This window comes from Alligator mississippiensis, chromosome 3 (assembly GCF_030867095.1).
Source record: "Alligator mississippiensis isolate rAllMis1 chromosome 3, rAllMis1, whole genome shotgun sequence".
Classification (NCBI taxonomy): Eukaryota; Metazoa; Chordata; order Crocodylia; family Alligatoridae; genus Alligator; species Alligator mississippiensis.
The window spans coordinates 240,936,914-240,951,106 of NC_081826.1; the positions used below are offsets into that span (position 1 = coordinate 240,936,914).

Sequence of the window (14,193 nt, forward strand, 5' to 3'; positions counted from 1 at the left end):
AAGGTATGGCCAGGTCACTATATTGCAATGAGTAAACCTGTGCATTGCCCAAGTCTGTGCCCTATAGTGTCTGAGTTCTGACAAACTTTTTAATGAGCACACCCTGTGACTGCAGAGGGAAAAAGCAAACACCTGCGCCGCAGACAGGCCCTGGCAGAGTCATTTTTGCAGCCAGCAGAGCAAACCCCAACTTGTATTTGACCCAAGCGGGGACACCATCAAAGCACTCGCTTCCACTGCAAAGGCGGGGAGGAAATGCAGCAGTCGGGTCAAGGAAGGAGTCTGAGGCTAAGCAAGGCAACAAGGCAGGAGAAATGTAACTAGAGGTGGTTTCCAAACAGCATATTGTACGTAAGAACCAGCTGATTGAGGGACCCTGGCCCTTCTCCACATTAACATTGCAGCACATACTGGGCGACCAGAGACAAGATGAGACAATGTATCTTTAGCAAATACGGCAGGGCCAAGAGCCCGGAGGGTGGCCAAGGGACATCTCCCCGCACACAACAGATACTGGAGAGTGAACACTGCAGCACACAACACCGTATATAAGCAAAGTTTAATAAGGGAACGAAACACTTCTTGCTAGGCACATACATGGAAATCAGTGCAGCTAGCACACCGCCTGCACCCCTGCGCGGTTCTTGGCAATCGCTGGGTTATCATTATTCATAAATAGGAAAATTAATTGAAAAATACGTTTCTGACCTACGAAAAAGTTTCTCTGTTTTCATCAGTGGGATCACACTGTAATGAATATATTTACATCTCATTGGAAGGAAGCGAGATCTCCTCGCTCAGAGCCACGCTGTATCCTCTCCCCACATCCCCATCCCCATCCCACCCCACACCCATCCCATCAAAACAATGCTGAAGGATCACTCCAGTCTCTCCAAGTGCTGAGTGGCCGAGTTCAAGCTCTGCTTTCCCTTGTCTCTCTGTAGAGAGCACGGCTGGTCCACCCTCTCTGCCTGGGGAAGCCGACCTGGAGGAGGAACAAAGCTGTCGCCTACAGAGCACCATGTGAGTTGGGGAGGGAGGGGAGGGGAGGGGAGGGGGGGAGGGGGTTGTGTCTGATTTCCACCCTGGCGTCCCAGGTTTGAAATAATCAGGCCCAGAGCTGCTCCCAGGAAGACAGCTCGGGTCTCCATATTGAAATTGGCTCTACCCCCATAGAATATCTGCCCGCGCTGTTGATTATCCAGCTATAAGTGCCTACTGTATAGAGCTGCTCTCGCCTCGGATCGGCTGCGCCTGGAATATTAAAAACCCCAAGCGGGTTGGATTGAAGGATCTTGTTAATGCAAAAAAAAAAAAAAAAAAAGAGAAAAAAAAAAAGAGGAAAAAAAAAAACAAACCAGGGGAGCATGGACAGCAAATTAAAAGAAAAACATTGCCAATGACTCCACAAATTGAAAATCCTGCCTCATCCGGGTTTGTTTGGAGGGCGCGGAGGATGGGGGGGGGGGGTGTGTGGAAATGTTATTTTTAAAGATCCAGCTTTATTAATACGTTAAGAAAGAGCTCCCTTGGCAGTATGTGTTCTTACAGCTCCGTCTCAGATCCTATAAAACATTAATGCACTGAAAGCTGTTACAGAGATCTGCACCACCAGCTAGAAGCATTGTGAAGCCTTTACCTTCAAAGGAGCTCCATTATGGAAACGATTTTTAAATTAAAAAGGAGAACGGGGGGAAAAAAAAAACAGGGCTTTTGCACACTTCTCCCATCCTCGCTTTCTAGAGGCCACAGCCCGTGGACCCAGCTAGGATGTGTGCCCGCGTCCCTAATAGACTACACGTGTGGATGTGTGGGATACACACGCGCACACACACTCATACACCACCCAACGAGTAAACCTCCGCTTAGATTTCTATATTAATGGGTTGGGAATATCCTTTACACTTAGTGACTGGAGGAAAGAAAAACAATAATACCGATCCTTTCAGCAGATAGCAAATGCAGCGCAGAATCAGAACACACACTGGTGGGTCTTTTGAGTCCTTGGGTAATAATAATAATAATAATAATAATAATAATAATAATAATAAACACCCACCAAGCCTGTAACAAACGAATAATGACTACAGTCTGCCTTATATTGTACACCTCCGCACAGTGATGGTAGAATACAGTGACTCCAATCCTTGCCATTGAATTCTAGAAGGAAACAGCAATGGGGAAACTTAGCAGAAACTTCAACTTGACAAGAAGGGTGTTTCAAAATGTGTAGAACGGTATATACGCACATCGCGTTAGGAAAAGGCTACTATACAATCTCAGAGAAACTCATTCCTCTCTGGCATTGAACTGCTTGTGTTTCCACTTGTCTCTTATAAAAGCCTTGATATCTCCGCTCTCAACTGGCACAATCAAGTCAATTCTGGACCATTTATACAACTCTTTGATCCTTTGATTAAAAAAAAAAATCCAACTTCTCCCATTTAAATGCTAGCGGAAGTTAAAGGGTAGGGAGCATATATATTTTTATCAGTTCTGTTTGGCATGTTCCAAGCAACAAGACTCATGGGTGGTGGGCTGGGGTTTTTTTTTGCTAAATTCTTTTATTTTTGTTTAAATTCTCACTTCAATTTTAATTCTTGAAGAACAGCTTCGACAACATATATCGCACTCATTATAAGAAGCAAAGGGTTATATCAAAAATTATTAGTATAGAATCACAGGAAACCTGGTTTGGAACCAGAAAAAAATACAAAACAGATATAGATACATAGACACAGGACATTTTTTTTAATAATTATTTGGAAAATGTTATTTTCCCCTAATTCTTGTTTCTTGTTTTTTCCTTTATGCGCATACGATGTTTTAAGTTTTACAAAAAAAAAAAAAAAAGAAAATAAAGACTAATATTTTACAAAATGAATAACAATGTTCGTGGTAAGTGTTTGTGTGTTTGTTTTTTTGTGGGTTTTTTTTTTGTTTTGTCTTTTTTCTACACAAGATTCAGTTCAACTTCAGTGTTTGTTTCTGTACAGAATATATCCACATCAGTCCACAATAAATCCTGGAAGATCCATTATTCTCCTTCTGGCTTGATTAAAATCCCCTCGGTCCTTTTAGTTATTTATGTTTATTCTTATGTCTGTCCCCAACATTTTCCACAGACACCAGGTCCTTCCTGTTCCTTTCACCCAGGGTGACAGAGCTGATCCTACGCAAGTCTTTATGCATGTATTTTTTTGTTCATTGTCTCTCTCTCTCTCTCTGTTTTGTTTTTTTTTTTTTGTGTCCTCTGTTCCCCCCTCTCTGCACCCCGACTGCTCGCGGGTCGTGTGTTCCTGTGGGTGCTGGTCCTCAGGGTCCCTATGGGGGTGGAGGCCGGGCTCTAGGAACACTGGATGGACATGTAAGGCCAGTTGAAGCTGCTCCCAGACAGTAACATATCTCTGATGAGGGTTTCAATGGGGGTTTTACCTACCAAGCGGACGAAGAAGAGCTGCTCGATGACTGACGACGAGACGGTGCGCAGGGAAGGCAGCCGCAGGAGCAGCTTCCCGAAGCGGCTAGGCTGGTTGGGGTACTGGCTCCGCACGTACTCCTCCAGGGCGCACTGAGATTTCTCCTGCAGGCTCTCGATGTGGGCAGCATCTGACAGGCCACAGGCATCTGCCCGGGCGGCCACACGCCGGGGAAGGAGACAAGGGGGGCAAAGAGTTAGTGACACAATGAGCAAACCCCCTTCGCGGGGCTGAGCTGCACCTCCCCATGGCCCCTGCCCACCCCCCGGCAGGCAGCAGCCCGGCGATCGCCTGCTCCCAGGCAGAGAGAGACGCACGCAAACCTCCCTTTGTGCTTCCTCCTTCACCTTGGAAATAAATAATGTAAAACGGGCTGGGTTAGAGGGGGAGATCTAAGCAATCCAGCCGAGCTGCGGCAACCTGTCCTCTGCCAGGAGTGCAGCGGGCTTTGGAGGAGAGGGAGGGGGGTGGGTGGGGAGGAGGAGCAGGGTTATTGTGTTTATGAGCGGATTTATTTTGTTTTACTGCCGCGCCTTGTCCCAGGAATACAACTCAAATGCAGAGCCAGGAGAGCCATCCATCGCATCTCTCCGACCCGCCACAGCATCCGCGCCGCCCCAAAGAAACGCAGCAGGACACACGCGTGCGTGTGCGTCTGTATATCTCTCTCGACACGGATACATAGATCTATCTAGCTATATATCCAGATAGATATACCTATATCTAGCTATACACACACACACACACACACACACACACGAATTTGTTGACACGCCTGGAAATTAGATCAAGCCAAAAATGCTGCAGGGTTTGGAGCCGCCTGAGCTGTGCAATCGCCAAAAAAGACCAAAAGAAAAAGAAAGAAAGAGATAAAAAGGAGGGTGTGCTCCTATCTGTGCCTTACATCAAGTAATTGAAAATTGGTCACATCTTGGTAAACTGTATAATAATCTAGGGGAATATGGCTCGGCTACTCCAGGCTGTGCTAAGCAGACATCTGCAGCTATCAGACACAAAGCTGGAAAGGGCTGCGGTGCCTGAGCATTGCCTAAATGTAGCCAGGAATATATCCTCCCTGGATGTGTGCATTTCAGATATATAGCCAGAAATATATCCTTCGTAGCCTGCAGAGTGCTGCGATCTAGGCAACTGCATAATAATCTGAGAGCATAAACTGGAAGCTTCCTTCTCTGAGACGCACATACATATACATAGATACCTATAAAAATTCCAAGACAGAGGATTACTGTGTATAAACTGATTAGTGAGAGACTTCCTCGGGAAACCACCGGCAGTGAAATGTAGTGGATTTGCCTTTATGGCTCAAATACCCACATTGTTTCATATATTAATAATAAATATTTAAAAAAACATAAGGATCACAGGCGAGCAGGGAGCTAGCAGTGCGGTTTAATATAGATCAAAGCCAGACTTTGCTAATATATAGATCTGTATATGAATGAATGCATGTTAATGGCCCCAAAAGGACGTTACAAAATTGTGAATGTAAAATTATGACCCTGGAAAGACACAACAAATTATTCAAAGCAGAAATCTGTGGCGACTGCATTTTTGAAGTTTATGTCTTTCTATTTCAAGAACTGGGTTTACAAAGATTTTTGAACACCTTCATCTACAATGCGATGGCCTCGAGCAAAAAGACAAATAAAACAAGCTATAATTCAGAAACTTCTGAGGGGGAAAAAAAAACCTTTGACCTGAGCTGCGGACTAGGCATCCCTCAGATATACAATTACCCTAGCCAGACTGTTTTGCTAATCCATACTGTACCTTTAATGCAGTGATATTTTGCAACATCTAAAGCACCAGGTTGGAATATAGATACTCATCAAAAGCACGGGCCTGTTCTTGTTTGCAATATATATCAAAACCACAGGCTTGTTCATATGTTGATTGCCACAAATCACACTCCATATTTACATATATCTTGCTATTTTACATGCATTATCTGCCCATTATGCACTGGGATCCTATTCAACTTCCAAACAATGCAATATGAAAGGGTCCTAGTGACACACTCACGGAATTTTTTAGGCTCCCTATGTCATACCCTTAAGGTTAGTAAAACATTTATCAGATATTTCCGTGAAATGCCCTACACTGCGACGTCCCTGGACCATCAAGGGAAGGAAGTTACCAGATAGAGGAGAAAAAAGGAAGAATACGGCTTGGGGTTTGCAATAGACATAGAAACACTCATGATTTTCTAATGCAGTTAATATTTCCTGCCGCTTAATTATGGGAACTGCCCCTGGCATCTGGGTTCCTCTGGATTTTCTGAAAGTCCCCCCTCCCCACCTAATTCCTCACTTAAAAACAGGATGTAAAAATAATAAAGGGAAAAAAAGGCTCGATTCGGGGCTGGAGGCCAGAGAGCTGAAGTCCACGTAAGAAATCACGCGCTACATATTTGCCACACGTGAATTATATCTCAGCCTAGGAAGGGAGGGCTGATGTGGAATGTCTGTGTGTCTCCCTTTTTATATAGCAGTGTGTCAATAAGGGAAAGCTCAATATTTCTTCCTGCAGTCTATGGAAAAGAAATTATGTAAATAAATAACCATTACTGTGCAGCACACACCAGCCTGATCCTTTGTGGTACAGGGAATGTATTTCATGTTACGCATTCGGAAGAGTTTAGTGTTCAGAAAATATAGGTGTAATCAGCTGGCATATAACTAGAAATCAAAGTTCTTATTGCGCTGCAAATAGATTTATTGGATTTATGTTATCTAGCTGGACCCCTCCCTGGGAACTTTTATTTACTGAAATAAAAGGTGTGTACATGAATAGAGCTGGGGGGGCGGGGGGAGAAGGGTGGGAGAGGAGTTTTGGGTCACGACCCAAGCCCTTGGAAAATGGCCAGAATTTTACGGATTAAATATACTATCCGGAGCTCAAATGTAAAAACCACAAGAGGAGAAGTCCACGCCAGCCTATTCCGTCCGTAAACTGCATTGCACAATGTGCCTAAAAATGTCTTTCCCATCAGTCAAAGTTTGCTTCAAAGTTGGATGACTTGGAGAAAGGCTTCCCTTGAATTCCCCTCTGGCGAGCAATCAAAACAAGTTTAGCCCAAAGTGGAAATATGTGCATGGGGGTGTGAGGAGAAGGTAAATTGCTCTTGACAGCTGTATTTCCAGCCTCTGATATGCCCCCATGCACTTCTCCTCCAAAATAATATTATCCTTCCCTTCCTACAGCCCATTCATGGTTTGGGCCAGTTGCTGGAGCCAGCCCCTCCTTGATACACTTTCAACTTTTACTTTGGGGAAGAAACAGATCCTATAAAACCCGAGCTCCAGTCCTAGCTGAGGTCCAGCATTTAAGAAAAAGGAAGAAAAATAAATAAGGGAGAAAAAGCCACTTTGGGGCAAATGCCTTCGGGGGGCCTCCGCCATGCGAGAGCACTAAATATCACACCAGTTCCCTCTCGATTTAAACACAATCTTTTAAAGTTGCCTTTAAACCAAGGCAGGGTGGCCGCGATTGGCCGATGTATTGATGAACGCCCTGAAATGAATGGACAAGGCAAGGTCTGTAAGTCTGCAGGCAGACTCTGGAGTTAAATCAGGCTGATAAATGCTGCCAAGTCTCTTTGTCACTTTTGAAAAACATGTTTCCATCAAGAAGACTTATTAAGATAAAATGCATTAAAATGTCGAGCTGGCTATTCAGTAAATCTTCCATTTGTTTTAAGATCTGCACTTTATCCCTTGCAAAGAAATATTCCCTCCAACACGACAAGACTGCATTTGCACTGAAACTAAAAGGGGGCAGTCAAAGTACACGTCTCTGACCACCCTGCATACAAATTAGATCCTCCTGTCTAAATAAATTATCTGATGTTCAAATCGATATTAATACTACATTTGCTACATTACAATATTGTGCAAATTTAAGAGTCATTTTAATACAATGTAAATACTATTTTTCATGCATGAAAGGCAACAAATATTGATGGATTATCAACTGCTTACTGTTAAACAAGGCCTTTGAACGATTTGCCATCTTTGCTCAAGAATGCTTTTAATTTTGCTTCGGCCTAGTTTTGGGTGAGATTTATTAGGAGGATTTATTTGTGGCCAAGCAGGTTTAAAAAGAAAAGCAAGAAGGAAGAAAGGAAGGCAGAAAGCTGGAGTAGATGGACCCCAGCCTAAATGTATTTACAGCCTATCTCTAGGTGATCCGGCAAGGCTTCTTCTCTGGCTTTGTTTCTATTTGCTGTGTTTCCTGCATATTGTTCCCCTTTGATGTTTATATATTTCTCTCGCGCAGGTTACAATAATAAAAGATGCATTATATTCTTATAGGCTACAACCGGAGCACTTCAAAGGCGATGCTAATGCACTTCCCTGCTAGTTAATTTGAACCATCTATCATAAGAAAAATTGTTAACATGCATGCACGCATGTTTCCACCGCCTACACTTAATTTAATATTTTTTTTCCCAGGCAATCTGTTAAAATTCCAATATTTGTGCGGCTGTGCAGAGTGGGGAGCTCTCTCTCTCTCTCTCTCTCTCTCTCTCTCTCTCTCTGTCTCTCCCCAGTCTCCTCCCTGCCCCCTTAGACTTTCTGCCTCTCTCTCCCTCTGTTTTTTCTCCCCTTTGGCTTCCTTTTTTTTTTGTGGTAGATCGAATCCATTTTTTACGATGCTCAATAACCTCAGCCGCTGCCAACGCGAATGCTTTCCGATCAGGGGAAATGAGGCCTCACTAAAGCAGGCTTATTTATGATTGATCTGTGCTTGCCACCCCCCCCCCGCTTTTTGCTCCAAGCATCTCAGGCAGGGAAAGGGCCCCAAGAAAGCCACACCAGCCCCCCGACCTCCCCCCTGGTAGCCCCATCTCCGCCGAACAGGCTCACCTGATGTGAAGAGGACGATGGCTTTGAGGCAGCTGTACTCCGCCGAGTCGACGTGCAGGGCCTTGAGCTTCTCCACCTGCTCCTGGAAGATGCGGATGTGGTCCATGAAGGCCACCACCCGGTCGGCGGACATGGGCGAGGCGTGCAGGCCGGCGGCGGCTAGCAGAGGGGCGACGTGCAGGGGCATGGAGCACTGCGCCGCGTTGAGCACGAAGAGCTCGCTCCAAGTGAGCCGCAGCAAGGCCACCTGGTCGGTGATCTGCAGGTCGGGGAAGAAGGGGATGTTGCGGGCCCATTCGACGGCGCTGAAGAGCAGGCGGGCGGCCAGCTCGCAGATGTTCTCGATGCCCATGATGTTGTTGGGCTGCATGCACTGGCTGCCGTAGCGGGAGGTGGGGTAGGGCTCGGCCCGCAGCAGCAGGGAGATGTATCCCGACAGATAGCAGTGCCCGTTCAGAGGGTCCCCGTTGGTCAGCGCGTACTGGCCTGGGTTGGGCTGGGTTGGAGGCATCCTTCCTCGCTGAACCGCTGACAAAAAGAAGGAGAAAGGGAGAGGAAATGTGCATCCAGGACGCTTGCAAACATCGCCTCCCAGACAATGCCCCCCGCACGCAGCCAGCCCCAGCTCCGCAACAAGCCGCCGAGAGACACAGCCAGCTGCAGCCCCTTCCCACAGCCCCCGCAGGCAGCGCGACCCCGCAGCAGCCAAGGCGAAACAGAAAGAAAACGCTTTTAAAAAAAAGGAAAAGGGGAAAAAATCAAATAAAAAGGAGACGAAAAGAAAAGAGCCAAGGCAACGAGACAACCTGACCCGCCCCACCACCACCCATCCCCGCCTGCCACAAAAGCAAAGCACCCAACACAATCCCAAATCAAAGGAAGGCTCCGGGTTGCACCGAGCTGGGGTTCAAATCACAGCCAGCTGTTTAAAAATATAGCCGAGCTTGAAATAAGATATAGAGAGAAAGACAAGAGAGCTGGATCCCAGTCGAATGTCCTGGTAGCGGCTAGATTTCCAAGTCAACTGCTGCTAGGATTTTGGTTTAAATTACAAAAAAAAATTAAATGTGCTCAGAGTCTTCAACCCCTCCACCCCCCAGAATTGTCTTGAAAACTGGTACAGGTCGCAACCCCCAGCTATATCCCCTTCTAACTTTTTATTGCCTCCCTCCCCCAGCCCAGCGAAGTTCTCCCTGCTAAAAAGGAACAGAAAGATTAAATATTTTTAAAAGGGAGAGGGGAGGGGGGAGGGGGTGAAAAAGAAAAAGGAAAAGAAAGGGTCTGAGACTTACAGTAGCCAAACATGAGTGGAAAAAGGGGAGATGCTTTAATTAATATCTTTGCTACGCTGGTGCAACTGCAAAAGCCTGCAGACAGCTTTGCACAGTGAATGCACAAGCTTGCAACTGCAAAAACACTGGATTCATTAACCATCTCCATACAAAACGTAAGCATGCTTTGAGTTCCTAAAGCTGACCAAAGTTTTTTTTTTTTTTTTTTTTGAGTGTGGGTATGTTTTACTTCATCAGTGCCAGCGTTGGAGACTGCATGCCATGTAAACAAAGGTAACTTCAAGGTTAGATACGGCTACTGAGCTTTATTTCTCTCTCACACACAGACATAATCCATCTTCCCCCCTAAACAGCGTGTAATATTCTCTGAACTTTATCTTTAATTGCAATTGCGAGGACCCCCCCCCCCCCTCCACTCCGAGCCAGTCCTCCCAATCTGCCCAGCGGATCCCCTCCTCCCCCCACTTTTTTCTAGTTGGAAACTTGGCAGTTATTTTTTCAATTAAATGAAAACACAATTCCAAGTTTGCTTTTTTTCCCAGACGCCTGCAAACTGCTCCCTGAAGCTACAAATGAAGTCGTCATATTTGCGAGCTTTCAGCTCTGAAGGAACTCCACGTCTTTTCTTGTGGCATATAAAATATCATTTGAAAACCAATTAAAGAAGTAGTAATCCCCCACGCCACAAAATTGAGGGTTTCGCTCCTTTTGACTGCAAGACATCTTTAACGATAGTCACCGGATAAACTTTAACTGGGAACCGCTAAATTGATGGGGGGGGGGGGGATAAAATAAAAATAAAAGAGAGACAGATCTGGCTAGAGGAAAATGATCTCTATTACCAGCAAACATCAACAACTCGCCTGAAAAAATAGCATTGGAAATGGAGGGGAGCTCACGCCAGATGCAGCTTATGTATTATGCTAAAATCAGAAGGATCAGTAAATATGTTAGAAATTGTCATTTGTATGCAGTATTTAAGGAGAGGGTGGAGTTTGATGGAGAAATAAAACGAGCAGCATGCTGGAGGATGACAGAGCTAGGAAAGCACGGTTCAGTCACAAACTTTCCTTTGAAAGCATGGAGTGAAAACAAGGCCAGATCTTGCAAGGAGCAGACTCCAACACAGTGGAAAGCACAAGGAAGCAGAGACACAGTAGCACATCCCCCCTCCCCTGTGTGGGGCTCCCCCCCCCCCGCCTTTCTTTCCTACTTACACGTCTTTCATCTTTCTTTCAGGAAAGATGATGCTGGAAATGGATCTACTGCGAAGTGTGGTGGTGGGGGGTTTAAAATTGTAACTAACAGGGGGAGAGGGTGGGGAAATGAATGGAAACACAGCTCGCAGAGAGGGATGCCCCCCCCCCTCCCCAGCCTCATGCCAACAATAGACCAAATCCCATCCGGAGAGCAGCGATCCCGGAGAAATAATACATATTTAGTGAGTGATCGTAATAATAAATTCTCATCACAATGAGGAGGGAAGGGAAGCATGTGGCGGTGGAGGGGGTTGGGGGGGAGAGGAGGAGGAGGAGGAGGAGGAGGGCAGCAGCACAAACCCAAAGCCTGGGTGCAAAGCTTGGAGCTGGGCTGCAGGTCTAGAGACACGAGAGATCTAGAGAGAGCGAGAGTAGAATAGGGAAGAAATATTCACCTTCCCGCCTCATGCCCACTTTGAGACACTTCTTGAGGCGGCAGTACTGGCACTGGTTGCGGTGGTGCTGGTCGATGGGACAGTTCCTGTTGGCCCGACATGTGTAAGTTAAGTTCCTGCGGACGCTCCTCTTGAAGAAACTTTTGCAGCCCTCGCAGGTGAATTGCCCGTAGTGTTTGCCGCTGGATTTGTCCCCGCAAACCACGCACTCGATGTGCTGCTGGCTCTGGCCCGAGCCCTGCTGGCCCTGGCCCTTGTCCCCGGCCGTGCCCGGGGTGGACGGGGGGCCGGGCTGGCTGGGGGTCTGGGGGGTGTGCGGGGCCGCGGAGGCCGCTTGCTGCTGCTGCTGCTCCCGGGCCGGCTGAGCTGCAGGGTTGGGGCCGCTCGGGTTGCCCCCGGCCACGTCTTCCTGCGGATCTCGCCAGCTGCTAACTACCATTGCCATATCTCGGGCCCAAAAAGTGCTGGGGAGCGGAGCTTCTCGCCGAGGGCTGCCTGGGAGAGGAGGGGGGAGGGGGGAGGTGGGTGGCTCGGGTTTGGGGGAGAGACGAGAGAGAAGCAATCGTGGCTGCGGCTGCCTCTGCTCCAGCGCCTGCTGCTGCTGCTCCTGCTGCTCCTGCTGCCCTTGTGCTGCTGCTGCTGCTGTTTCTTGGGGCTGGAGCCGGCGCTGCCGTTTTCTTGATTTTTGCAGCCCCCCTCCTCTGGCTCTCCCTCTCTCTCCCTCTCTCTCTGCCTGGGTTTTGCGGGGGGAGGGGGGAAAAGCAGGGCTTCTGGGGGTCCCCCCCTCTTTTCCCTGGCAATAGCTAGAAAGCGAGACCGAGATTTGCTCCTTTCCCCCCCCCCTCCACTTTCAAGTTGCAAAATCAGACACGGCAAACCAGGCGGCTAGGAGAGGCATTCAGGAGAGTCACACTGGGGAGGTAATCGCCGGACACACACACACAGAGCACGCACCAGCCACACACAGTCCGAGCGCTAGGAGTGCAAAGGATGTGCAGACATAGAGGAAGCAGGAGGAGGAGGAGGAGGAGAAGGAGGAGGAGGAGGTCGGGCTGCCGCCGCCGCCGCCGCTCGCTGCTCGCTGCCGGGGCCCGGCCGGTCCTGGTGCCGCTGGAGCTCCCCCCCGCTGCCGCCGCCGCTGCCGGCGCTTTTGGGGGCGCGGGGCTGGGAGAGAGGAGAAAGCTCCTGGCGATCAAGGGATGAGAGTGTCCGGGGGCCAGGTCCAGGGCACAACGCAGTCAGCCATTCAGGAAACCAGTCTTGGGAAGCGCGAGCGAGGAGGGCTCGGAGATTAGACAGTTTGATTTTGTGTTGTTGTTGCTGCTCTTGTGGCCGGTCGTTTCTCTCCCTCTCTGGGTCTTTTCGGAAAAGACGAAGAATGACACAAAAAGCACTGGAGGTGACTAATTCGCAGAGGAGCCGGATTCACGGCGAAGAGTCGAGCAAAAAAAAAAAAAAAAAGAAGCAGCTGAATAATAATGACACCCGCAGAAAAAAGAGAGATCCAAAGTAGGTCGAATAAATAAATCCTCTTCTTTTTCCTCTTTCTCGTCCCTTCCTTCTGCTCCGCTCACAACACCCGGTGCCGGTTCCCAAAGCCACTGGAGATCGCCCCCCCCCCAAAAGGTTCTTGTTTGATTAAATAAGAATAAGAATCATTAAAAAAAAAAAGTATTTCAGAGACAAAAACTCATCAGGCAGAAGCAAAACCCACCCCCGAAATAAAAAAAAATAGACAATAATGGTAAAAAAGAAAAGAAAAGAATAATAATACTGGCATGAAGAGGTGAACGCGTTCTCTCTCTCTCTCTCTGGGATTTTTTTCCCCCCCTGTCTCTCTCTCTTTTTTTTTTTTTTTTAGTTTCACCTCTCTTCTGCAGGAATGAAGCGAAAGACACTGGGAGGAAGGGTGGAAAAAAGAAGAAAAGGAAGGAGAAGAGGGAGAAGAGGGAGAGGAAGAAAAAAACAACTAATAGAATATGCAAGAAAGGAGGGAGAGAGAGAGAGAGAGAGAGAGAGAGAGAGAGAGGAAGAGAGAGAGGGGGAGAGAGAGAGAGAGAGAGAGACCCAAAAAATGAATGCGTTTAAACGGGAAGCCTAGCAGAGCAATGTTTCCGAAAGGGGGATCTGCGCGAATGTCTGTATATAGTGAACTTTGACACTACTATTGAAACTGACACGTTTCTATGGAGATCGCTGCCTTATATGGAGCTCATGTCAAGGAGCCAAGAGAGGGGCTGCTGGCAACTGATAATCAAAGGCGACTGACTGGTCAGAGCCCTGAATTGGGGGGAGAGAAAATGGGAGGCTAAGGTTAGCCAAGCCTCCTTCACTCCATTGGTTAAGAGCCCCCCCCCCTTTTTTTTTTTTATTCTCTGCTACCTACTGCCTGGGATGGGGAGGGGAGGGGAGGGAGGGAGGGAGGGAGGGGGATTCTTCTGACAAGCACAATTTACATTGAGATCGCCCGGCGCTGCTATTTACTTTGAGACCTGATTAGTATGGGTCGCCTATGGTCACACACACGCACACCCCTCCGAAGGGGGTGCATTGCGATAGAGGGAAAGGGGAACAGAATTATTTTGGCTCAGTCTGAAAAGTTTGTGTGTGTGTGTGTGTGTGTGTGTGTGGAGGGGGTGTGTGTGGGGGGGGGTCACGATTTATTTATTTATTTATTTATTTATTACTTTTTCAGATGGGATGCCCGCGCCCGGCTCGCAGCGGGAGCCCCCGGCCCCGGGGCTCGCGGGTTGGCAAGGGGGGCAGGCAGGCGCCCGGGGCGGACAGACGTTACTTAGAGCGGGGTAGATCCTAGTCCAACTTTGCGGCTCGCTCCCATTCAGCGCCTTGGAGCCTCTCCCTCCTTTTCTAGTTGCCAT

At 47.7% G+C, this 14,193-nt stretch overlaps 1 protein-coding gene across 7 annotated transcripts; it reads right to left on the reverse strand.

Moving 5' to 3' along the window:
- Positions 1-545: 545 nt before the first annotated feature.
- On the reverse strand, positions 546-13,626 carry NR2F1 (nuclear receptor subfamily 2 group F member 1). 7 transcript variants are annotated; one of them, XM_014597270.3, is made up of 6 exons: positions 11,315-11,404; positions 10,878-10,961; positions 8,369-8,896; positions 3,440-3,627; positions 2,060-2,160; positions 546-985 (listed from the first exon to the last, which is right to left on the reverse strand). In XM_014597270.3, the coding sequence occupies exons 3-6, from the start codon at positions 8,877-8,879 to the stop codon at positions 763-765; spliced, it is 1,023 nt and encodes a 340-aa protein (XP_014452756.1). In that variant the 5' UTR covers positions 8,880-8,896; positions 10,878-10,961; positions 11,315-11,404; the 3' UTR covers positions 546-762. The 7 variants fall into 7 exon arrangements, with proteins under 7 accessions (XP_014452756.1, XP_019338925.1, XP_019338966.1 ...); XM_019483380.2 differs by lacking the exon at positions 10,878-10,961 and having other exon boundaries at positions 11,315-13,626; XM_019483421.2 differs by lacking the exons at positions 10,878-10,961; positions 11,315-11,404 and adding an exon at positions 9,661-10,836.
- Between the last annotated feature and the right edge of the window lie 567 nt (positions 13,627-14,193).

Coding starts and splice junctions, on each gene's coding strand:
- NR2F1 (XM_019483380.2), bottom strand. CDS start 11,759: ATGGCAATGGTAGTTAGCAGCTGGCGAGATCCGCAGGAAGACGTGGCC. Junction 3,628..8,368: donor CATCGTCCTCTTCACATCAG/GTGAGCCTGTTC, acceptor CCGCCCGGGCAG/ATGCCTGTGGCCTGTCAGAT. Junction 986..2,059: donor ATTCGTTTGTTACAGGCTTG/GTGGGTGTTTAT, acceptor TTCCTCCTCCAG/GTCGGCTTCCCCAGGCAGAG.